The sequence below is a fragment of the Raphanus sativus genome, chromosome 2, assembly GCF_000801105.2.
Source record: "Raphanus sativus cultivar WK10039 chromosome 2, ASM80110v3, whole genome shotgun sequence".
Taxonomy (NCBI): Eukaryota; Viridiplantae; Streptophyta; class Magnoliopsida; order Brassicales; family Brassicaceae; genus Raphanus; species Raphanus sativus.
In genome coordinates this window covers 9654909-9681125 of record NC_079512.1, presented here as the reverse complement: position 1 = coordinate 9681125, position 26217 = coordinate 9654909, and the positions used below count along the sequence as shown (strand labels likewise).

General features: G+C 33.2%; 2 protein-coding genes across 2 annotated transcripts; both read right to left on the bottom strand.

Annotated features, from left to right (window-relative positions):
- Positions 1 to 3949: 3949 nt before the first annotated feature.
- Positions 3950 to 5881, bottom strand: LOC108819898 (protein PSK SIMULATOR 1). Its single transcript, XM_018592917.2, has 2 exons — positions 5251 to 5881; positions 3950 to 5079 (listed from the first exon to the last, which is right to left on the bottom strand). Exons 1-2 carry the CDS (start codon positions 5703 to 5705, stop codon positions 4152 to 4154), a joined length of 1383 nt encoding a protein of 460 aa, XP_018448419.1. The 5' UTR covers positions 5706 to 5881; the 3' UTR covers positions 3950 to 4151.
- An 11271-nt stretch (positions 5882 to 17152) lies between these two features.
- Positions 17153 to 25810, bottom strand: LOC108842873 (cleavage and polyadenylation specificity factor subunit 1). Its single transcript, XM_056997594.1, has 25 exons — positions 25242 to 25810; positions 25005 to 25158; positions 24787 to 24922; positions 24333 to 24478; positions 23881 to 23976; positions 23746 to 23798; positions 23489 to 23620; positions 23332 to 23383; positions 23119 to 23238; positions 22900 to 23031; positions 22420 to 22548; positions 22125 to 22202; positions 21693 to 21833; positions 21516 to 21610; positions 21109 to 21305; positions 20228 to 20997; positions 19980 to 20060; positions 19815 to 19880; positions 19648 to 19725; positions 18908 to 19138; positions 18619 to 18750; positions 18373 to 18546; positions 18105 to 18290; positions 17630 to 17991; positions 17153 to 17505 (listed from the first exon to the last, which is right to left on the bottom strand). The coding sequence occupies exons 1-25, from the start codon at positions 25730 to 25732 to the stop codon at positions 17391 to 17393; spliced, it is 4347 nt and encodes a 1448-aa protein (XP_056853574.1). The 5' UTR covers positions 25733 to 25810; the 3' UTR covers positions 17153 to 17390.
- Between the last annotated feature and the right edge of the window lie 407 nt (positions 25811 to 26217).

Genomic DNA, 26217 nt, shown 5'->3' with positions numbered 1-26217 from the left:
CAGAGACACTATTACAGACCTGCAATATCTATATTGGTATCCTTTTCTATAATGAGATATATCATAAAACTAATATATATATATATATATATATATATATATATATATATATATATATATATATATATATATATAATTAACATTAATTTTATAATTCTGTTTTGGACTTAACTCCTTACTTGTATGTGATATTTAACTTTTTGCACATATTCTTCATTTCATTAATAGTAATACAATTAATCTTCATCTTTTTGTCATCTATTAGACGATATTAAAACATTGAAAGTTTTACATAAACAAGCAAAGAATACATTCTTTCTATAACCATAAGCTGATAAGACTCGCAAGTTTACAAAACCAGACAATCAAAGAAAAAAGGGAAAAACTACAAAAGAATCAAATGATAAAACTTAAACTAAATGCCAACTTGGAGGAAGAAAAGTAAGTATATTGATGATAGCGACAACTGACCATTAGGGAGGGGCCGTGCCACTGCTTTCTAAGGTTAGAAGCAGTCAGAAAAATTTGGCCCTAGAAATAGTAGCTTTAACCCATGACCTTGACAAACAAAACAACCTATTCAGCACTGATGGCACTGAACCAACAAAGACTTGTCAAATTGCCCCCCAAAATTAGTTATAAATTACAACATAGATAAAAGCACCACTGCGAACCATATCAAAAGCCCGAACCTACACTAGACTAACATTTTAATATCTAGATAACCAGACTCGACCTTAATACAAATTAAAATAACTTAGATACCAAAATGTCTAAATCACAATTATATACTTAAATATATTAATTATTTTAAATTTTACATCTATCTATTAGATATTCAAAAATATGAAATATCTAAAAAATATTAATATAGTCACAAACAAATATCTAAAAACAACAGTAAATGTTCAAAATACTGATAATACTTATTTGTTCTCCATCCAAATATTTAATTTTTATGTAAATTTAAGTATTTAGTCTTACATTATTCAAATTTTTATGTTTTATATTTTTATTTTTGGGTTTTGAAGACTTAAGTATATTTGAATTTTTGCTAAAATATGTAATTAAAATGAATATCTGAACCGAACCCGCAATGTTTCGAACAAGATCCAAACCAAAAATTGTAAATATCCAATAAAATTTAAAATTCTAACTCTAAAAATTCAAAATCGGAATAGATCAACTGAATCTGAACGGGTATATGAAATATATATCCCTAAAAAAGCTATAGGACAAATCTCTTAGTACAAAATACAATAAAAATCTAATAAACTATTTCACTCCAAGTATGGCACATATTACTACCTAGTACTCGATTAAAATAAAATCTGATTTTGCATTTAGTTTTTACCTATGTGTCATATTACAATTTTAACATTGTTATTAACTTATTAGTTAGAGAGTTCATCAAAATACATTATTCTTATATTGTATCTAAGATATACAAATGGAATTACATGTATGCATATGTGATATATGTTATCTTATAATATATGCTTGTGAAACAAATGTTATATTATATTCAAAATATTTTTTGTTATTCATCTATACAAATATTACAAAAGTACTGAATCTGAATCCAATAAGGAAAGTCATGTTCAACAATTTTGTTTGTTTTATTTCAATTAAATAACCTATATTTCATAATTTAATAATATGAAAAATTTATACAACAAATCGATGAATTATAGATGATAAGTATAATATTTTAAGTTGTCAAAAAGTATAATATTTTAAATTAGCTAGATTTTCTCTATCACAGTAAGATATTAATATTTATTTAATTATTAAAATATAAAAATTACATTTAATACATAAATAAAATAATATTTTTTTAAAAATCAAATATATAAAATGATCTTATCTACGCGATACAATCTAATATTTTAAATAAGCTTTTTTGACATCCCTTAATAGTTTGAATAATTGTTCTATTACAAGTGACTACTGAAATCATATTGCATTGCATTTTAAGATACATTAATCCCATACATAATACATATATTGGAAGCACGTTTGAAACATATAATTTAATATTTCCTCCGTATCAGATAAATTGATTTTAAATGGTTTTTATTTTGTTTTAAAATAAATGATGTTCTCAATAATCTAGGTAAAATTTAATGTTATTTGAAATTTGTGACCAATTACAAAATACTGTATTTTTTAATTGGTTAAACTATTATTATTTAATGTTATTTTTATACAACTAAAATAAATTACATAAAATTTTGTATTTTTTAGTTTTTATAAAAAGTTCTTAAAAACCATTTAAAATGATACAGAAAGAGTATACACTAACTAACTGAACATGTTTTATAAAACCGTTAATACTAATTGAGTTTATTTTATAAAAATGCAATACAGTTTGAATTTCAAGACCTAAAAATACTATAAACACCGCAGAATATGGCAAATATCAGATTATTATCTTGACAAATAGATAGGATATAATTTTACAACAAAAAATCGTATTAAAATTTTGTATAACAATGACAGAACTTTTAAATTAAAATTGTAAATAACTCTTCTAAGATATTTAATAATTTAATATAATAAAAGTTAAGATATTAGGAAATGCATTCTCCCAACAAAATTTTATCGTTTTGATTTAATAACTGACGACCATACTCTATCTTCTAACATACTATTAATAGTAAAACATAAAATTTAGATTAAACATGAATTTCAAATATAAAAAAATACTTAAGTTTTAAAGTATTTATAAAATAAAATCTAAAAAATGTGCTTATAAAATATCAACCTATTTTAAAATCAGTGTAAGCAATAGATTTGATAATCAATTAGTGGAAATATTATTAGAAAATAATAAGGTTTCGTCAATATTCCAAACCTGATTAATTTGTATGGTAAATGATAAAATAGAATTCTCTATAGTTTTCAGTAATATATTAATAAATTAAATACAAAGGATTTTTTGATAATAGAGCAGGAATTATACATTCTTTGTCGTAAAAGAAAAATCAGCGAGCTTCAAAATACAATCCAAACCACAAACAATTCAAAACTTAATATTTAAAGAACTAATAATTAAAAAAAAATCAGGCAAGAGATCTCTATAACCATAACCTGTCTATAAGAAGTTCAAATCAACAATGCAGTAAAATCATATGAAAATAAACCAACTATTTTTGCATTTACTTCTTTTAAAACTGGACCGGCTAATGAACTAGAAATATTTTGATTATAGATTATTGTGGTTCGACCGGATTAATCAAATACGGTTCAATCGGGTTTGATTGGATTAAAAAGAAAATTATATTTTGAACTAAAAAAAGTTTTATTTTTCTAAAACTATAAAAATTTCAAAAACGTAATGTTTCAATTATTAAAGTATTCAACATAAATGATCAAGAAATAAAGTTTAAACAAAGTGAAAAGTAGAGAAAAACAATATCTTCATATAAAAATTAAATTTTGTAAATTTTATAATTTGTGAGTTGTAGAAACGTGAAAAAACGAGAGGCGATATTCTAGTAATCTTTTATAAATCATACTTTTACTTTAAAATTACAAAAAGTTAATTGTTTTATTAACAAAATATTAGTTTATATATGAAACGAAATTAGATCGTCGGTTTTCAGATTTTTGCCGATTCAACTTTGGTTTGATTTTGTTATTAATCTAACTCAGATTGTTGTTCGGTTCATGATTCAATCCGATTTGATCTCAGGTCCGGTCCGAATTTTAAAAAACACTGCTTTACACTAATAGATTAGCTTCACTTAATAGATTATATCCTAATACTTTTGTTAAATGCGAAAAATTTAACGTAACCATGGTTTATAAATTATACTTCAAATATTCAATTCCAAAAGCATGTTTCTTACAAATCACATTTCTTATGGATTAATAACCTTTAAATCCCGCTATTTGGAGAGCTCGGAGCATTAGCATGTTGTACTCAGTCTTTAACGAATACATATAATAAGAAAAGTAATCACTCAAAATCATTCCAATATCTACATAGTTTACAAACTTTTTATATAATTTCTTAAATGTCAAGAAAAAAACCCCACCCAAAATAACTTTTTAATTTTTCATAATGCGTATTATCAAATTAAACAAAGAAGAAGAAACCAAAAATAACCCACCAAGAGAGAAAGAAACAAAACTCTACAGTAAAATTAGCTGTGATTAGGAGGAGACTGCAGATTAAACAGCGCTTTAGCAGTCATCTCCCTTTCGAATCTCCAAATATAATTCAACCCAACAAGAAGCTCCGTAACGGCTGCTTCCGTCTTAACTTTATCCGCAAACACAAGTGTCTGAACCAACATCACTCTGTTCTGACTATTCACCGCCGTCGCCACGTGTCTCTGCTCGAAGCTTCTCTCGCTCTGCCACCTAATCATATTCTGTGCCAACGGTAACAACCACTGTAATATCCTCCCTAGCGCCGCCTTCCACTCCACCGCTAAGCCACCGTCCGTCGCCGTGAACCCAACTCCTCTTAGTCTCGACCTGAGCGACGATCTCACGCTCGCCGGCAACATGGAGTAGAGATCGTCTCTAGCGTCGAGACCCACAAGCTGTGGTTGCTTTATCATCTTCTCCATCACCACTATCAGATTCGCGTAGTGAAGCGCCACGCCGGACCCGCCTAGAGTTGTCTCCGGCGGTTTCAGAAGCCTCGAGCTCTCTTCAAGAAAAGCAGAAGACGACGCCGTTTTGAGTCTCTCCTCGTCGTTTGGGCTGGGGTGGACGAGATTCATCGATGAAGAAGAGGAAGAGAGAGAGCGTGGGAGAAAAGACACGACGGTTGGTGGGCCCACGGAGGAGGAGAAGACGGATTTGAGTCTCGCGAGTGCGGTGAAGACCGATCTGGCGAGAATCAACACGACCGTGTCGAAGCTTTTGTTCCATAGAGATCTGTCTTTCAGATACTTCACGTGTTGTCTCTGTCTCTCAATCTTTTGGTGTAGATCCATCACTTTCTTGTTGTTGTCTTCTTCGAGTTCGGTCCCAATCTGTGAACTGTGTTTCCTCAGAGAGTTTTCCAAATTCGTCATCTCTTCCATCTCTCTATACAAAGCTGTCGTCACGCTCACATATCTGTTTGTTTCCATTAACAAACTGAATCAGACTTAATTCTCAAAACAAAAAAAAAAACTGAAACAGACTCTGTTTTTCCTCTGTTTTCCTCTGTTTTCCTCTGTTTTTACTCTGTTTTCCTCTGTTTTTCCTCTGTTTTAAAGTGTTTAAGTGCAAAGATAGTTTGGTTACCTTTCGATTTTCTTGTTCTTAGATTCAGTATCTTTGCAGCTGATGACCCATCCATGAGGGTCACGACCCATGTCGGCGAACTCATGGAACAAGCGGTGGAAAGAGCGGAGGCTCGGGGCGGTGCAACGGTAGCTCAGCCGGGAAACAGAGTCGGCAGTGTGGGCGAGACTGTCAGCGAGCTCAGCACAGACGAGGCTGAGATGGAAGGTTTCGTCGCCGGTGACGATCTTGGTGAGACCTTCTAAGGACAGAGAGTGGTCTCGTAGACTAAGGAGGTTGGAGTCGGTTAGAGAGTGGGTGAGGTGGAGGAGTTTTGTCATGAGACGTGCCACCTCGAAAGATAAAACTCCGACGGAGGAAGTGGTGGTGGTGATCGGAGGAGATGTTGATCGGTGAGAAGTGGGTTTGGAGGAAATGGCGTTTTTGAGTTTTATTAGAAAAGTTTCGAGAGCCATTTGAGAGAGGCAAAGCAAAGTGAATGATTTGATTTGATGGAGTGAGTGAGTGAGTGGAGGTAATGAGATTTAAGATATAAGCTATAGTTTTCTTCTTCTAGGGGAATGATAAAGTCGGTGTGTGAATGGCTCGTGGGGTGTTCAAGCCATCATTACTCTTTAGGACTATTTAAAAAGAAATAAATTTTGGTCTTCGAATTGTGAAATAATGTATTCTGATATTCGGTTACATTATTTAAATGATTGGAACTTTGGAATGAATGTTAGTCCTCTTCAGCAATTCTTATTCTATCCATTATGATTCTTCCATTCCTCTCTATATGTACACAGTAGAATAAGTGTACATCTATCTATTCATTGTGACCAATATTTTACCAGATTTGTTTGTTTTCACATATATACGTACTCTTCTTTGTGTAGTCTTTTTTGGGTCAAAGATTGAATAAATGCATGAACATTTTATAAACCCATGACGAAAATAGAATATCAAATTTTGTTGTATTTTTATGTATATTTGTATATAAAATTCTAAGTACACCTAGTTAACTTTTTTTATCGATTGATATTTATCTTACAACTTTCAACTTTTCATGAAAATGCATTTTCGTCTTTTTATTTTATTTAGAATTGCTCAATATTTTAAATTACAAGGAATGATATTCAAGTGTAGACGATCTTCTACTGAGACATTATTCTCTGAATCAATTGAAGTGGAAAATGAAGTATAGAGTAAGCGCACGAGGAGCAAATAAAGGCGTAACAAGAGCATTACCATAAATCATAATTAGACTTATAGTTTATTTTATTAACGACAATGATAATTAAAATAAGTCAAGGATGCATGCGAATGCCAACCAATGGAAAAACAACCATTTGTGAGGAAGAGAAGTGTTGTCGTTAAACTAAGAGGCAGGAACATCTTTACCATGCCTCTATCATTTTCTCTTTCGTTTTTATAACTTCTTATATAAAATCTGAACATCTATTTTGTTTGATCAAAAAATAAAACCTTATTTTATCTACGTATTTGAATATTAAGAAAATATATCAATGGTATGTAAATTTTTATTTTGCATACTTACCTTACCTGATGATTTCAGTAAGAGCGCTAACGAACTAAAAAGAAAACTCCAACCGCATGCTTTGATGAGAAACTAAATAAACGAGTTCAAAACATATGTTATTCATACGCCTAGTTATTATTGCTAAGCAACGAGATGAAAACACAATTACTCCCATATTACAGCTATAGGTTAGCAAATACGAAAGCTTAAATACTACTCCTTCTATTTTATAATAAGTGTCATTTTGTTTTTTTTATTATACAAAAATTGTCACTTTATAAAACTGCATTAATTTTATAAATAATTTTATTTATCTCAAATACTATTGATTAGAAAAATGTAACTAATAATAATTTACATATATTTTAGTTATTTTCTTAATCAATGTGAAAAATATCAAAATAACACTTATTTAAAAACGGAGAAATTATTATTTAGTAATTTCTTCTACTATTTTCTGATTTAAACTTCATCCAAGTATGGACTTTTTCTTAGCAACTCATCCAAGTATAGACTATGAGCCATACTTCAATAAAATGCCTCATAAAAACCTACAAATGTGCTTTTCATACGGTTTCTCCTTTTCAGCATCTTCAAAAATAACACACACAGTCCTGCATATGCAAATAACAAGACAAGAAAAATATATAAATAAAACAAAGCTAAGCAACTCAGCCAAGTGTTTCTCGATGAGTCGTAAAAAGAGATTATCGATGTCTTCTACAACACAAGTAGTAATTTGGAAAGGCTGCAAGATCCAATCCTTCGCCTAATAGAATATCAAGGTTTTTTTTAAAGCATAGATGGTTCTAAAGCTTTACTGCTTTTACGATCACAACATAAAATTTTTTCATGTTTTGACCTCACTCGTACGATATCGTAAATTACTTTCTGAAAAATAACATGTCCTTTTACTATTTTAGAACACACTCTTAATTCTAAAGTCTTTTTTCTGGACAAATGACTAAAGAAGAAACTACAATTTAATGACATAGATAAATAACTCAACTCTCTTAAGCCATTCCACATATGCCACAAATCTATTCTATTAATTCTTCAACATGACCAGTTGATATCATATTGAGTCCAACAATTATTTTTAACCATAACTACCTTTTGATATGATAACTGCATCAATATAACGAAAATACATACCATTCAAATATAACTACCTTTTGTAAGCGAACTTTATAACCATCAAATTCGCCTAATAATCAGCACGTGATCTGTGTTCAAAAAAAACAAAAAAAAAACACCACGTGATCACCCCCATAACTGCATCAATATATTTTGTCTTTAATCAAGTTAGCAGTATACAGAAATTAAATATAGATGTGAATGTTTATAATATAACTACAAAATAAGTTGCTTTTTCATTAGATTTCCTTATAATCTAGAACATATAAAATATATTTTCTGGATCTAACAACTATTTAAATTGCCTACTAATTGCAAGGAACTTTTTCTAAGTTAAATAAATATGCGAGTAATAAGAACATTTAAATTTCCTAATAATATATAACGTTAGTTTAGAAGATCTATTTTATGAAAAAACTTATATTGTTTTATCTATTTAATATATCTATTTAATTACTATTTTGTTACCAATCAAAATTGTAACAATACTTTGTTATTTTTTTCTAAAAAATTACTATTTGAAAATAAAGTAACATATCTATATTATTAAAATATGAACATGTCCTGTTGATATTAGTTAAGTCCAATTAAAAAAGTTGAATTTAACTGCATCTATAGCTATATCAAAACGCTGACCATATTATAATTTTTTTCTACCAAAATCAGTTATCACGTTTTTTTAAGGCGGTATTTATGATTAATACCATTAAAATAGGATCATTCCCTCTTGATAATAGTTGTGTCCAATTTTAAAAAAAAAACTATATATAACTGCTTATCTGCATATTAATATAACTGATAAAAGAGTTTGAGTAATATTATAAAGTAAATGGTTAAGAATGATAACTGCTAAACATAAATTCGAGGGGAAGCTATAACTACACTCACCCTTATTTAAATCATGTATAATTTTTATTATAAATATATGTTTTATAAAAATTAAATTAAATAATGATTTAAAAATATATATAACCTCCGGATAACCTTAAAATTAAGCGGAACGGATGCGGGTACAAAATTATTTGTTTGCAGGTTGTGTGGGTCATATTTTATAACCAAAACAAAATTAAAAACCCGCGGGTTGGCGGGTCAGCGAACGAGTTCAATCTGTAATCCAGCCTTAATCGTGCGATATTGAATCAATTTTTAAATTGCTATTGTTTAATAAAATATATTTTGATTAAAATTTATACAAAAATATGATTACCAAAAACAAATATAATCAGAAAGAAAAAAAATATCAAAAATTAAATTAAAACAAAAAATATACCCGCCTTTTTAAAGGCGGGTCAAAAGCTAGTTGTGATGTTAAAATTCATCAATTCTCACATAACGTAATGTTCTCGTTCCACCATAGAATCGTCACTCATGTGTGTGTGAGCTCACGCATGACTCCACATTCATCGGGCTCGGCTATGATACCATTTATAATGCATCAATCGTCCACGACTAATGAATCTCCCACGCCCACCAAACTCGTCATGTGGGCTCCATCCAATGCACTGATCTTAGTGTTGATTTTTAGAGGCTCGGAAGATTTGTTTACTGACCATGCAATAATCACATGATTTTTTCCGTATTTTTGCCTCACTTGCACTGTATCACGAATTACTTCCGCTAGTCAACCCATCATTCCACTACTCCAGCTCGAGCACACTTAATTCTAGTTTTTTTTATGGACAAGACCGAAAAGGTAAATGCACTTCGATGATACATGTAGCCAAATCGATTATCTTAAGCCATTCCACGTATAGCACATATCAAAATGTTACAAATCTTATAAGGCCTTGACGCCCACGACTAATGGGCATCCCAGGTCCGCTCGCTCGACCGTGGATCCCATCCCATGCGGTGCTTTAGTTTTCAGAGGCTTGAAATGTTGTTTACTGACCATAGAATCGTTCGTGATTTGGCCTCACACACACAATATCGCGAATCACTTCTCGATAGATCACCCATCATTTGACTATTTCAGTTCAAGCATACTTAACTCTGGAGTTCTCTAGATGTGTGTCCAAAAAGATAAGTGCATTTTGATGACTGACATAACGTTTGAAAATTGTTGCGTTTGCAGGTATTTGTGACTGGTTGATTATGAGATATTTCAGCGGTTTAATAATAAATTATCAATATAAACATATTATAATATTACAAAAATATAAAAATATACTATTGTCATAAAATATAATAATTATTAATATAATATGATTAATAATAATATTATTATTTTAAATATTTTAATTACTTGAAAGTTGTAATTTAATAAAACAAATTGAAGATTTATATTAAAATTTTTAAAGAATATTTTGTTTCATTTTATATATGTGTATATCTTTATATATTTATGCATATTAATTTTTTAAAAATTCTAATGAATAGCTAGTTTAGAGTTTTTGTAAAAAAAATTATGATACTATTTGTGAATTTAAATTAATATATAAATTGTTTATATATTTATGATATTTCCATTTTTAATTTTAAAATTTAAAATGTTTTAATTTTTTTTATCCACCTGCAACCGCAAATGCTATATGAAACTAGTTTTTGATTTTAAGAAGTTTGGAACGATTTGTTATATGATTATTTTTAAAATGATGTCAACCGTTATCAACCGCAAAAATTGTGCGGATGATAACAGATAAACCAGTGAGACCCTAAGCAAATAATTGTGTTAGTATATCTTGCTAGTTTACATTGACTTGATAACTTATTTACTTTTTTGATTTATAAAAGGTGGTTTTACTTTTTCCACCCAAACATGAAAATAGTCATTTTCAACGAGAATTGAACCGGATGGCAGTGTGCCAACTAATCATTCCATTAGGGCTGGGCAAAAAATCCGAACCCAAAAATTCAAACCGAACCCGATCCGAAAAAGTAACACCGAACCCGAACCGAAATTGATTAAATATTCGAACGGGTTCAAAATTTCGGTATTTAAAGAACCGAAACCGAACCCGATCCGAACCGAAATATTTTGGGTACCCGAATGTATCCGAAATAAATTTATATACTTGAATATATATATTATTTTTATATATAATGTATATTAAAAATATTTAAAATATATAAGATATCTTTAAGTTTTCCAAAATACTCGGAAAATATATGCAAATAGTCAAAAATAAATGTTTAAAATAGCTAAAGTATACTGAAAACACCAAAATAGTTAAATATCTATTGATTCTTTATCCAAGTATTTAAAGAAAACTAATTTATATGTTAAATTAAGGTATTTTGACATATATGTTATGAAAATTTATATGTAATATATTATCTTTCTTATAGATTTTGAAAATTTAAAGTATATAATGAATTTTGAAAATTTAAAAACATTTTAAATGGGTTATCCGAACCCGAACCGAACCCGCAAAGATCCGAACCGAACCCGAACCAAAATTTAGAAATATCCGAATGGGGCTGAAATCTTTGACCCCGAAAACCCAAAATCCAAATAGACTGAACCGAAATCCGAATGGGTACCCAAACGCCCAACCCTACATTCCATTACGTCTGTACCAATAGCTAGTTGGTTTAATAAAGTAATTTTTTTTCGTTCATTTGTTGCTACAGCCAACATTTTACGTCAGATTATTCAGTTGTTATTTTCCAACAAGTTTATAATGCTTTCTATTTCTTCACTAATTTGTCGGTAATTCGATGCTAAAAATTGACTACTTTCTTATAGCTAGTGTCTAATTGTGTGTTTTCGGGCAGTTGTTAAGAGGAACAAGCCGGCAATTTGACTCAAACATTTTAATATGCATGACATATTTTTGTAAAATCAAATCAATTGTATTAATCATGCTGATGCACCGGGATTTGTGGTAATTGAAGTAAGAGACATCCCGTAAAATTAGCATGAAAATCAACATATGTCTATAGATATACCACTTGGATGATTTATCTATTTACAAATATGACATAAATGGTTAACTGAATGTATTCATACTTTTAAATTATGGAGTTGAACGTGAAGGAAGCTTCGTGAGAGAGTTAGTTTATGAGATTTGACGACGCATCATACGATGAGGTTTTTGAATGCTTTGACCCGCTTCACGATTTGTAAGATCTTTATTTATGATCTCAAGTGTTTTGTCTGCCATATATATAAGATAAATATTTGTTTTGTATATAAATTAATTATCACGTGATTTTCAAGAAAAATAATACTCTTTTGGTATTATATTAAATTGCTGTTGTAAATAAAATTTTCGTTACAAAATAAGTTTTGTTTTAGAATTTTAGTACAAAAATTATTAACTTTGTTCTTTAATTTATTCTATTGGTTGAAATATGGTTAGTTTTGTAAATAATAATATTTTAAAAATAAATTGAATATATTTTTAATATGTATGCAGAAATCAAAAATGGTAGTTACAGTAATATGGAGAGAGTAGTAAATCGAGCTTTAAAAATATGTTAAAATTGTATTTTATTTGAGACTGCAGTTTTAAACAGATTACTAAATGTAAATTTAGTTTGCTCAAAAAAAAAGAAGAAAATTATTGGTTTTCTCAACAAAAAAAAACAGATTACTAAGTGTAAATTTCTTTTTTTACAAAGACTTTCCATTTTTATGGACTTTTGAATTTTTGTTTTTTAAACTACAGAAACTAAAACCACCTAAACCAAAATTCAAATATACCCGGTTAAGTAACAAACCAACCCACACACATAAAACAAAAGAGTAAACTATAAGCCAAAACATCTCGCCAAAGAAAAACCATCCAAGGGCAACTGCACATCGACCATTGATATTAACAGATGTACCACGACAAAGCACCAAACAGAAGAATCACAACACATCAGAAAAATGCAAGATACATTCACAGAGAGCAAACAATGAAAAATCCCAGCAAATTCATCAAAAGCCATTTCATTTGGAGAATGTGGAATATCAAACTACATCTCAAATTGGAAAACTAGATAAGGAGTGTCTAATATATAAAGAGATGTCGACTCTAAATAATACGAAGCCTTTTAGGAAATAAATCAAAATAATTCTAAGATCCAAAGTGGATAATATCGTACAACTCGGATAATAGAGAGTTGGACATGGACTCATAACACTCTCAACAATTGTTATCAGAACGATATGAATGGTACCCATCGAAATATGAGTGGGGGAGGGTATGTCGCAGAGATCAAGTCAGAAGATCCTGGAAAATCAGTTGTGGGACCCGAGATGAATGTTATCCTTAGTTTGAAGGAGATGAATGTGAAATATCAAATTAAGTCTCACATTGGAAGATTAGACAAAGAATGTTTAACATATAAATAGATGTTCAACTCTACTTAGTACGAGGCCTTTTAAAAAAGAAACCAAAAGTACTTACAAGCGAACCAGCCTCTAAAATCTAAAATGGACAGATATCGTATTAATTGGATATAAAGAGTTGTACATGGGTTTTTACAATCCCAACAAACAAGTGAGAGAAAAGAAGAAACAAGATGCATGAATGGTTTAGGGTCTCCTAGGAGACTTAAGGAAGAAATACACAACCAGCCTCACTACCATCTATAGCTACTGCCAAGAACTCCAACCAGAGATATGTATACTTAAGAAGCAAAACCATATGGCATGTCCAGGGACTCCACAAGCAAGAAAAACCTTCCCCAATGCCTCATCACTCACAAAAACCACTGCCAAACCAACACAAATACTATCAACGGAGTTAGTCGCCACCGTGAGTGAAACATATATCAATCAAACCGCGGACAAAGCAAGAGATGGCAAAGGAAAGGAAACATAGAAAGAGGGGGCCCTCTCCCGACATTGCCAGAGCCTGAATGCTGGAGAGGTAAACTGAAATCTTTAGATGGCGGGTAAGACGAACTGATTTTTTAGATAAAGAAAATATAAAAATGTTTTCTTATTTTTTCTAGTTTTTTATAAATATTTTGATTATAGTAATGTAGGCAAAATCATTGGTTGTTGTTGGAGATAGACTATTTCCTTTGACAAGGTCAATCATGTAAATGAACTCGGCCCATATGAGAAGAAGGTAGTAAAAAAAAGCCAAATCAGTTTAAAAAAAGGGTAAGAAATTGGCGAGTTCAGCTGTAAATAGAGAGTAACTCGTTAAAAGATGAGATATTAACAAATGCACAAAAGTCGACATAAAAACTAGGAGTTTCATGAATTTATTTTGTTCTTGTCTAATTCTTTGTCTTTACTGATTCTTGAGTTATTTTCCTTATGAAAAATTTTGGATTTTAATTTTTAATAAATTTCTTTCAAATAACTTAACATCGAATTTATTAAGACGCCGAATTCCGATTCAATTGGTTATGGTCTTGTGTACTGCAGAAATAGATGTCATTATAAGTAGAGCAGATAAGACCGTAGGTCTGTCGGAATCCGTATGTTGCAGAGAGAATAATATCATAGAATTGTTCATGTAATTATTCTTCATATTCACATATACATATGCTACATGTAGTTTGATCACCGAAATGATACTATAGGCGATGAAAAAAAAATTAGTTCAATTGGATTGTGGTTATTACATTTGAGTTTAATTTGATTGGATCATTACTTAATAACATGTTTTTATAACAACATTACTTGTTTCTTTTTTTTTTTGATCAAAATAACACTACTTGTTACCTATTGAAAACTGAATGTACGTGTCAGACTGTCTGCTTATGCAACATATTTGGAAGACATTCACATACGAGGGGAAAGTTTCAGTCATTGAAAAATCCTACATGTTTTTCGAACGTAAAATAAAAGGGTAGATAGTCTGGTGTGTAATGCTGCGAATCAACTGTCCCTCGTAGTTCAAATGAACATGGAGTTATCAGTTTGATTTGCAGAATCTTAATTGAATATGTATATGTTATCGACAAAAATAAATCTTAATAGTACATAAAATATTATGTTCCATTGAGATTTTGTGAGATTATTAAGGTACTTTTATCTATTATATTTTGTCATAATTACCAGTCAAAATATTTAAATTATTTTCAAAAATAAACAAAAAATATTTCTATGTATTTTCTATGAATTTCAATAAAATGTTTCCTGGTTTTACTTCAAATATAAATATATTTTCTTTGCTAGAAACGTTTCCTTTCAAAAATACTTTTTGTCAACAAAATATTTATTTAATTTTGTAATTTTATATAAATATTATTATAAATTATTTCTAACCAAAAATATGAATTATGCTCTTTTCAGTTCTAAATCTTTATCTTATTCCAATTTTTGTATTATTATTATGAACAAATTTTATTCTGTAAAAAGATAAATATTATAAATCAGTGTAACACATATAAAATTTATAGTGACTATTTATTCAAACTAAGATATTTATTTTTAAAATTTTTATCACATGTTATCATCAGTGTTAAAATTTAATAGCTATCAAATATTTTTTTTATATATACATGGCGCCTAATTTTCAAAACAATTTTTTTCACACCTGTGAACCTATTTGAAATTAATAATGTTTATAAATTTAACTGTAATATGTAAAAATCAAAAATACAGATATCATGTAAACTTTATAATTTTTATTCAATAAAGATTTTGTTAACCAAAAATAAATATGCGCTTAAAAGTGCGGATAGAAATCTAATTTTACCTAATTTGACCATATTTTTTCTTTCAATTGAGGTTATTTACATGTTCAATTCACGTATAACATATTCTTCTGCGAAACAAGAAAAAAGTCTTCTTCAATCGAGGTTTACGTTTATTTCTTGCATATATTATTATATTATGTAAAATATTTTTGTGTGTGTTTCTAGTTTATTAAATGGAATATCTAGTTACTCTATTATAAAATATTATACCTACTGGGAAAATATTTACAAATAGTATACTATTATTGTTATTGTAAAATATATTTCGGTTTGCATCCGGTTTATTTATTATTTTGGTTAATTTATTTTAATCATGTCCAGTCATGATTAAAATAGAAACACACACAGAAAATTAACCAAAGGTGGTTATTTTTTAAATTGAAGTCAATATGTCTTTCGTAGCACATATATAATTTGTGATTATACTAAAAGAGAAGAGATGAGAAAAATAAGAAGTGAAACAGATGCAGGAGTCCAATCATAAAGTGATCTATGAGAAAGAAGAAAATCGCTGACATGCAACAGTACACACTCAGCCACGCTGCTAAGCATTTCACCAACATTCTCCTTCTGACTCCAATCATTTGCTTTTCAGTTCTTTTTCTTCTTCTTCTTCTTAAACTTTTAATTATTCGCAAATGTTGTCATGTGAACCTTTCGTGTGTGAAAACTTAGCGACAAGTAAAAGTGGATATTGCTTAAAAATGACTGACAATTGGATGTTGTCTCTGAGTTTTGTTTCACCGTTAGAAAGCTTCTTACAACACCATTTTCATGTTACCTATCAAATATTTTTTTTTGCTAAATTACTTATCGAAATTTTAAAACATTATTACTAGAAGTTTCTCAAATTAAATCTCTTCAGATATAATTTCTGAAGGCCCAAATTAAAAAGCCCCTAAACAAGGATGCTTGAAAGTTTATATACAGCATTCTTTTTTGTAAAATACCGCATAAAAATTGCATTTTAGTTCACATATGATGTGTGATTAGACATTTTCCTATGAAAATATCAAGTAGGGTGACAACATTTATTATCTATAATTTATAAACAATAATTATTAATAATTAGAATCCTTAATCTTTTGCCAAACACTTATTTCACACTTTGACTTCTCTGGTGCTTGACATATTATTACGTCAAACACTTATTTCACACTTTGACTTCTCTCTCTCTTTTTCTAGTGGGATTGAAAGGGGCTAAGTAAACAAATTCCCACCGCGAAGTGGGTTTGTGAATTGATCCAAAACTTTCTCAAAACATAAAATTATAATAACAAAATAGATTCTCAAAGAGACAAGGAGTAAAAGGTACAGAGAAAGTAAATAAAAATGCTATTACTTTGGTAGACATTGGAAAGAAAGCAAGATAGGCTGCAGAAAGAGACAACAACATGTTACTATGATTGTGCTTTTAAACCTGAAGACTCATCTACTTTGTTGTACCATTTTGCTTCTCTCTTTTGAGCGTGGAGTGGTGAGTACGCGCACGTGTTTGCTATTTGTGTGCTGGACACAATAATCATCAAGCTTGCCCATTTTCTTCTTCACACACTTAAAGCTTTTTACCATTTTATAATCACCACTGTCTTACTATGTTCACTGTTTTAGCGACATTTTAATTGGTAAACCGAATTCTATAATACTCAAAACTAAACAAAGTTGTGTAATTAAGATAGTATCTAGATCTTAAGGTATTCAATGTAGACATGAAAGAAACAGAGAGTTTGGAGACGAATCTTCTTAACATAATCTAAATGAAACAAAACATCAACGTTCATGACAGTTACCATACAATACAGCTTCTGTACAACATTAAGCAAGCATGCCTTTTTTTCTTCTCTTCCTGTCGTCCATGGTGAACAACAAACGACGCATTACGATCTGACCTTCACAAGAAGCTGGTTCCGACAGAGAGTTCAACCAGATTCGCGAAAATCTGAGCTCGGGTTGTCCCAATCTGCTGAGCAAGTGCATGCTGCTCCTCTAGTGGAAGCATCTCGTAACTGCCAACATTTTAAAAACCATTAGGATCATCTCCGCCAATGATCATGCTACCATACGGTTTACAAGTAACATATATGGTTGTTACTACTGGTTTCAACATATAGACTGCGGTAAGAAACTTACTGGCAGAGTAGCTCGCAGTCGATTATGCTGTCAGGCCCAGGTTTTCGAGCCTTCCCACTGGAGCGGAACTGACGGAAAGAGCGTGGGTTCAGACCGGCAACATGAGGAACAGCATCCACTAACTTTTTCTGGAGAGACTGTAACCTACGGAATGTGACCTCATCTAGTGGAGCTATGCAACCAAAACTGCCGTCTAGAGTACCAAATAACGAAGCATATCGACTTTTTTTATCCGCGCTAAGAGATTCAACCATCTGCAGACGCAGGAACTTTGTCACATGCGCACCCACGTGAAATTCTGCCCTTGACAGAAGCTTCTGACCTTTCCAGCTCTCCGACATCTTCGGCGCAAAATAGAATATCTGTTGGGGATCAGTATAACGTCAGTTTTTGAGAGTATTTCACTATGTTCCATAAGTAAAGGCCTTTGATCACATCACGTACACACTAAAAAAGCGATAAGAGGGATGCTAACCTGGAGATTCTTTTGCTGATCGGAGACAGCCAGGCTAAGCGTACTTCCATCAATCAAAAACTCTGAAGCCATACAATCGAGGGATCCAAAATCTTTGGCTAGTAAGCTAAGTTGGGACCCTTGTTCTTTCCAGCTCAGAAAGTATACGCTTTTATGGACGTCACCAAGGAGGATGAAATTCTTTACCTGTGCAAGGAAAGATAAAATTAGCATGTGCAACAAAGCCAAAACCACGCAGAAGAAGCCAGGCTAGGAAAGTAAAACGTACCACATTCATGGTGACTACATAGAGCGGTGGATCAAAGAAAGCAACACCAGTTAATTCAGTACCATTCCATTTGTGCAAGGTGACTTTAGGACCAGATGATATTAAAAGATGACCCTGAATGGAGGCTACAGCTGATACAACTCCTTTTAGTTCCTTCGAGTAGACTTCAGTAACCTATTGACAAAGTGGCTTCAGAATAAATCCAAGCATCTAAGGTGAAAATGAATAAGGTCAAACTAAACATACCAAATTTTGAGAATTATCGCCATTTCTTCCAAAAGAGAAAAGCAGCACACGGCCCCTTGCAGCAACATCCTCCCCTTGGACATAAGCAGTCCCAACAGCAAGAAGTGTTTCATTCTCCGCTGTGCTTGCATTCTGAAACACCCAGGTAGTAATAAAACGAGCTTTGGTTATTGCAATTTAAACAAGGACATTAATTAGATTGACCCACCCCTCCATATGCTCCCGGAAACATTATTCAATAAGCAGAGAACAATATTATGACTTTAGGCAGGCTTAGTAGCTAACTTACAAGAAGTGTGACAACTCGCACAGTGAGTGCATGTTCTGAGCTCTGCATTGGAATAGTGGCTTTAGTTTCCCAAGGGCCACCAGATCTTTCTGGTTCCAAAATTCGGACTTCAAATTCCTCAACGGTGTATGGTCGTTGGAGATCATCAGAGCTCAGATTATGGTTGTCAATCTGCTGCCCAGCTTCTTGATCAACTAGTGAAGAAAGCACTTGATGCAATGGCTTGCTGACCTGCAAAAAGCAGAGACCAACGACATTGCTTGTGTTAATACGACAGAATAATAATGAATAAATAGGCAGGTAATACATAACTGGCACAGAACTTCCTTTCTTCTCAAAAATAAAAAGAAAACAAATAAATACGCATGCACAAATTGCATTAGTTCAGCTGTTCAGGTGTTCCATTTATAAACAAAGCAAATAAGCAGGACCTAATAATATTGCTGAATTTAGAGCTCTTGAAACCTGTTTTTTTTTTCTTTTTCTGAACCCTGCTCTAGAAGGGGCAACAAATTGATAATTTAAATTAAGAAAATTCCAGATAGCTGAAAAAGGCAAAACTGAGAGCTGAAGAAAGTTGCAAGAAATATTTAAATTTCCCGATTAATGTTGCATGTGATCCCCTAGATGCCTTATCGTCCCATTTCAACCACAAAAGAATAGAAATCATCCAATGCAACCAAAGATACAATGCGGATTAGGTAGTAAAATGTAGATCATTATCATGCTAATATTCTTACCGGATATGATACTATCAGCGGGTACAAGTTCTTCTCCGCGTAGTAAGTAACTTGGTGAGGCGTGGCCTTCAGAGGAATCTAGACAGTAATATGAGGCATTAATGTGATCAGTCCTAATATACTTCATTATGTTTCTTATCCAACCAACATACGAAAATGGAACTCACCTTTTGCACTGGCCAATAATTATCGTATACTGATGCTGAAGGTAATTGGCAAATCTTCAAAACTCCCTGGTTTATGTCAATATGAGATGAGTTATCTTTTCAAAGGAATTGATAGTCTAGATGCCAACAATAAGAATAGAAAATAACATAAACACATTATTAAACCTGTGATGTGACATATATGAATCCATGGTTGCAATTCACATTGTGAAGCACAGTAAAAGCCACAATTGATCCATCGCACAGCTGAAAAAGTGTGATAGCATGAGATGGAGGAACTTTCTCAAGAAAAGCGATACAAGCTTCATATCATTGTTTATTTAGAACTCCAAAAGATTGAAATCATATCATTTTTTCAGTTCATTTAGACGCAAGAACACAAAAATATCGTCTTATTGGTGAGGGTATCATACCTGTGAATGAAATCGAAGTCTCTCTCTGAACAACATACACCACCCCGGTCTTGAGCCAGAAAGGAAAAATCCCTGGTGACCGCTAATATTCTTGAACACGGTAATTCTTTGAGCTGCAGCTCCATCTGAAGTCTCCTCTCTTGTAGAGGTGTCCAAGGGGATGCGAAGAAATCTTAGATTCCTAAGCTTAGAACTACTGGAGGAATTTAAAGCAGCAGGGTTTTCTGAAGAAACACTATTCTCTGCGTTGGTACCATCAACACCCTCAAATAGGTAGGCATGGTAACAAAGAATTGTGCCATCAGCCAATACTGCAAAGAGAAACGGGCGTGTATGATGCCCTGACCATCTTTGCATAGCTAACTCAACGACCTTTGTCTTCATAGTGTCTTCATTCCTTGCAGAAACGTTATCCTGGGAATTTTTGTTGAGTTCATACTCTAGCTCATGAATAGGCATATCAGAGAGGTGGCTTCTTCCAGATGCAAATTTATCAACAGAGAAAACACAATTGAAACTAGGCACATCAAATATCTCAAGGGCGCCACTTTCATAACAGAGAACACAGTATATGTCACCCTGATCATAAGGTCCACCATCAGCACTATCAACAGCCTCTCCAACTCCTGACAAAAGCCATGCATCAGTGCTAGCTTTCCTTAGCCAGGGTTCTGGTCCTTTATCATGATACAAAGTACATGCCGATACTTTCCTTTTAGATCCTTCAAGTATAGATGGACTACGTATGGAAACTGTGCAAGTCGAAGGATCTGCAGTTCAAAGTTCCATATGAGACTACTTGGGTGAAACATGTTAAGATGCTCAAGATAATAGACTACAAGATCAACTTTTGCATAAGAAAGTCATATTCCCTAACATACCTCCAACAAGCAGGCGAATGCTGTCATCTGTCATTCTAAGTAAAACATATGGATCGGCAATTGAAACAGATGAGACAGTGGAACTTTCAGAACCAGAATTGGATTCTGTGTTAGGAGCTCCGAAGTTTAATTCTTGATTCATAAACGAACCATCCAGGATACGGGCACCATGCTCAAACACCTGGATTACCCGACGTCTGAAAAAGAAACATGAAAACTATTATAATACCATTTACTATCTCTTACAGCTCCATGTAGTAGACACAGTTCAATGACTAGAAAGAAGCCATGGATAGAGCTTAGTAGACAGCACATGGAGTTAATAATAAAATAGATGTAAAGGAAAAAAATGCTTCTACAACAAACAGATCTCACAAGATGCAGCAAAACATATTATGGCAGCTAACCTTCCAAACAAATTTCCAGCAGCAATTGTTCTTCCCTGAACATAATAGTCAACACTCTCAGTGACTTCTGTGAGAAGGTCAGCAGTTTCAAGTACCTGAAAAGCCAAACATTGAAGGTATTTCTATTGACAATGGGAAGATCTAATGATATACGACGAAAACATATAAGTAAATTACCATAGTGCGAGCCTCCAAACTTATAATCAAATAGGCATGATATTCATCTTCATCAGCAGCTATTTTAGACGAATCAACATTATGACCTTGGGAGCTCTTGTGATAAACTGTCCATATTCCTTTGCAGCCTGGAAGTTCAACCTACCCACAAGAACATGCAGAATACCGTGCTTAACATGCCACTCGCTCATATATTGTTTTTACTTTTCTTTCCCAGATCATTAATAAATAGAAATATTCCAATGGTGGATAGAGATTGTGAAAGATATAAACCCGCGAGAATGTCCTAATACAGCCTTCTGTTCGGAGCTCACTATAAACTAATGCATCCTAATTTTGAAAGAAGTATATATGAAATTACGTCAAGCCATAGTAATAGGAGTATATTTCCCCTTCATCTCATATACCAGAAACAATTTGGGATAGGCATACCTCAGTAATCATTTCCGGTCTAATTGATTGCCGAAGAACAGATAAAGCACCGTTCTTCCCATGACCAGAACAGCACACCTAACGCCAAGTTACATATATTTAGTTTGTTAGTTTTTAGACAAAATATGAGGCAAGCATGTCGACACTAAGAGTTGTGAAACAAAGGATTTCACTGTTACGCAAAAGGATACTTCAAAAATAAACGTCTTTGAATGACAACCCTAAGAACGTTATATTTTATATAAAACATTTCCACGGCTAGTATTATATAAGAGCAACTAAACAAACGGCTCACCAATTCATAGTTGCTCTGTTTGGAAATCCCAGTGGCGTTTGCATCAGCATTTATCCTTAAGCCATACGCAAAATCTTTCACTGGACCAACATTAACTAGTGAATCTCTCACTGCAAATGAAAATGATTTCTGCATATGTTGAAAAAGAAAACATGAGAAACTTCATGGAAATGAGAACATAGCTATCTAACTCTTATTGACATGATACATGCTGCAGTTTTTACAAAGGCAAACTATTTCTTCAGTAACTAAACTACTTTTTTTCTGTTCAACATGATTTACTTTTTTTCTATTTGATTTATGTGCTATTGAAAGCACAGCAGATAGCGAAATGGAGAATGTTCCGCAAAAGAACCTCAACCCAAATAGTAATGCCATTTAAAGATAGAAAATAAGTGGCTTTATTGAGCTTTTTCTAAGAAGATGACCCCAACTGAACAGGATATCCTACAAAACTCTAACAAAGGCAGAACTTGCTACCTGCGATGAATCGGAGTTATTTGGTGTTGAACCAAACAATGAAAGCTCCTCGTTTCCAATTGTATCTTGAAAAGCATCGGAAGACATCCGCAGACGTTTTGCTTGATGACTCTCACCTTCAATGTCTTCATCCTGCATAAAATTAGGCAAGAATCTTTACAAGTTCCGGATAAGCATTTAACTAATACCCTCACCAGCCTAAAAAGATTGAACTATCACCTCATCTCTCAACCCAGGTAAGGATGCTGCGGGCCCAGATCTACAGGAAAATTGAACCAGTAAACTGTCTCCCAAACGGCTACCTAAAAAGAAAAGGGAACTTCCAACACTAGTAATGTCCTGCAAGAAATTTGGCAATACATCTTAGAGATTCTCTAATTGAACTGGATCCAAAGTGAAGCACAAATATATTGAGAGAAAATGTTGACTAACCGAAGCAAGCACAGAGGCTTTTGATTTGGAAAGATCAAGTCTCTGCACAGCACTTCAAGAAAGAAAATAGCACTCAGTTTCACATATTATAAATACAATAAGTTGCGGCCAAATTAACAAGCGTCAGCAAAAATTTATAAGAAAATCAAAATATTACCGCCCATCATATATAAGAGTCAGTAGCAACAATTCCCCAGACTTCGTTGACAAAAGGGCCACATCGTTCGATATCCAGGTTCCATGGGCAGCATCGAGTTCCACACTGAAACTTGATGCAGGCAGTTCTTGACTGAAAGAAATAGACGCACAAAAGAAAATAAATATGGTTAATATTACAATTCTAATTCTAAGTTATAGATAAAGCAAGGTTGTAGGCAGATTTCGAAGAATGGAGAGTGTGCGAGAAAACTGCACCTGCTATCAGCTGAGGAGGCATAATTGTTCAGTGCCAGAGCACAGGAGGCTGACTACAAGAAAATATGGTATCTCAGATGTGTAAATAATTGTAGACTTTAGCTTCGAAAAGATAAAGCTGTGATATCAAATTACCTGACTATGATAATGGATTGTATTTGCGCACAACACAAGAACACCACCGATGGGAGATGGTACTGCAAGTAGTTTGTAGGCATCATGGGGCAGATTCTGGAAAATACCAAAAGAATGGGAATAAGTATGATTGGGACTAAAGTTTGCACAAGGAGATTTCTTAGTAGGTTCAATTGTACTGATTTTCATAAAAAGCTTGTTATTCAATGAATATTCTCCGAAACCTTTGAACATTCTAAACAAAGAACAAATAAGAAAAGTCAACATGCATCTGATTTCTTAGTGGTTGACTGAAAAGCCTAGTCATGAAACAACATTGAGAATACAATAATCTTTTGATATGACTTCAGTTTCTGCTCTCAGCTTACAATATAGAGTACTAATATATTCAAATATTTGCCTTCTTGGGAAGAAACATTTTTAACATAAAAAGAGGAAAATAAAGAACATACAATAGCTGACCAGATGACTGGGTGTTGTTTTAATGTCGTATTGATACTAAGAGCAGAAAGCATGCAAGTATGGTGCTTCCACGAAACTCGCCCAGCCCATGTATGCTCTTCTTCTTGAAGGATTACAATTACAGGCTCAATATAACCTGCACCAGCCACAAGATGCCAGAACAAATAATTAGAAGAAGAAGGACCACTTAATGTATTCACATTATGACTATATGGAAAACCAGAATATCTAAAAAGTAAGACGGCTAGCTATCTAAAGAAATCAAATCCACGATAGAGTTGCGCTGGATAAAAATAGGAAATATACAAGCTGTTTGATGTCGTATTCCATCTAAAACCAACAATTTAGTACGAAACAGAGTTCACTGCAAACGAGCCTGTAATTGTAACAAGGAGAACTCAAAACAAACAAAATAAGGTGGAGAAAGCCATCTTGGTAACTTACCATGTAGAAAAACAAAATCTTTGACGTGTTTCATTCCGAGATCACGCAAGTTGATTATGTAAGATGATTCAACTCGAGCAGAAATAGTCCCGCCAGAAGTAAACGCATCATCATCTCCAACTAGTCCAGAACCAACCTGAAAAAGGGAGTCCCACTTAGCATATCACAAAAACTGAACATAAGATGCTGCCAATAAAGAAAAAAAAAAAAAAAAAAACCTGAGAAGCCTTGAGGATGATCAACTGCAAACCGTAAAGAAGAACACCTCCACACCTTCCTTGAGGATCCACTTTAACCAACGGCCCTCTTGGAAACGACTCTCTTCCTCTTTTCAGATGAAGCCAATCTGGTCCCTCGAAACAGTGCATCGAGCTGCCAATCAAAAAAAAAAAAGAAAACATTAGTTTTCTTCTTCTAACTGATTATGCAAAACGCAATTAACAAATCTCACTAACTTCAATCGAAGACTATGAATCGAATCATCAAACTCAAGAACCGAGATCTTGGCGTCGCGAAACGTCAGCACAATCGAATCCCTCCCCCTGGTGGAGTTCCCGCCTCCCATAGGCATCACCGCGAGCGACTCGACGTTGCCGTGAAGCCTGTAATGGCAAACGAGCTCGAGCGAAACGCCGGATACGCCGTCCAGCACTCCGCCGCGCTTGACAGCGAGCTTCTGGCTGCTGCTGCTGCTGCTCCTCCCCGGCTCCTCCTCTTGAACCCTAACGACGTAGACCTCGAGGACGTTGGCGGCGGTTACGACGAGGTTGGGGACGGCGCAGATTCCGCGCTTGGGAGGGGCGGGCCAGTCGGGCTCGAGGTCGTCGCCGGAGGTGATGGGAATCTGCATCGGAGTTGTGTCGGAGATGGAGTGGGTTATGTAGCCGGAGGCGCAGTTCTCGACGCCGGTGGGCCAATGCATCATCTTGAAGGCCGCGAAACTCATCTCAGTGGAATCGAATCGAATCGAATCTGTCACACAAGGAGGGAGGGAGGGAGGGAGCGACTGAGTAATTTAGGGGTCCGTCTTAACCCCCAACACGGGGTTTTTATTCATTCTCGATTTGGAAGACTGGAACCGAACCGGGTTCGACCGGGACTGATCCCCGGTTTGATATTTTATAAAATCTACACTTAGGTTGAGATTCGCATATTCACGCAGCCTGAATTTTGGATAGTTATTAGAGCTATTTAGCTAGAAATACATAAAAACAAAAATATTTAGGCATCCATGCACAAATCTTTTTATTTAGGTAATTGGTTATATGAGGCAAAACCAATTTACATTCTTCTCCTCTTGCTCAATAGTGTACAAGTCATGGTATTCAATGTATAGGAGAGCATGAACTCATCATCAACTTGAGTTCTTTCTATACTCTTCATTTCAATCACAACTACTTCAAAATTGGTTCCTTTTCTTTGAAGAGTATT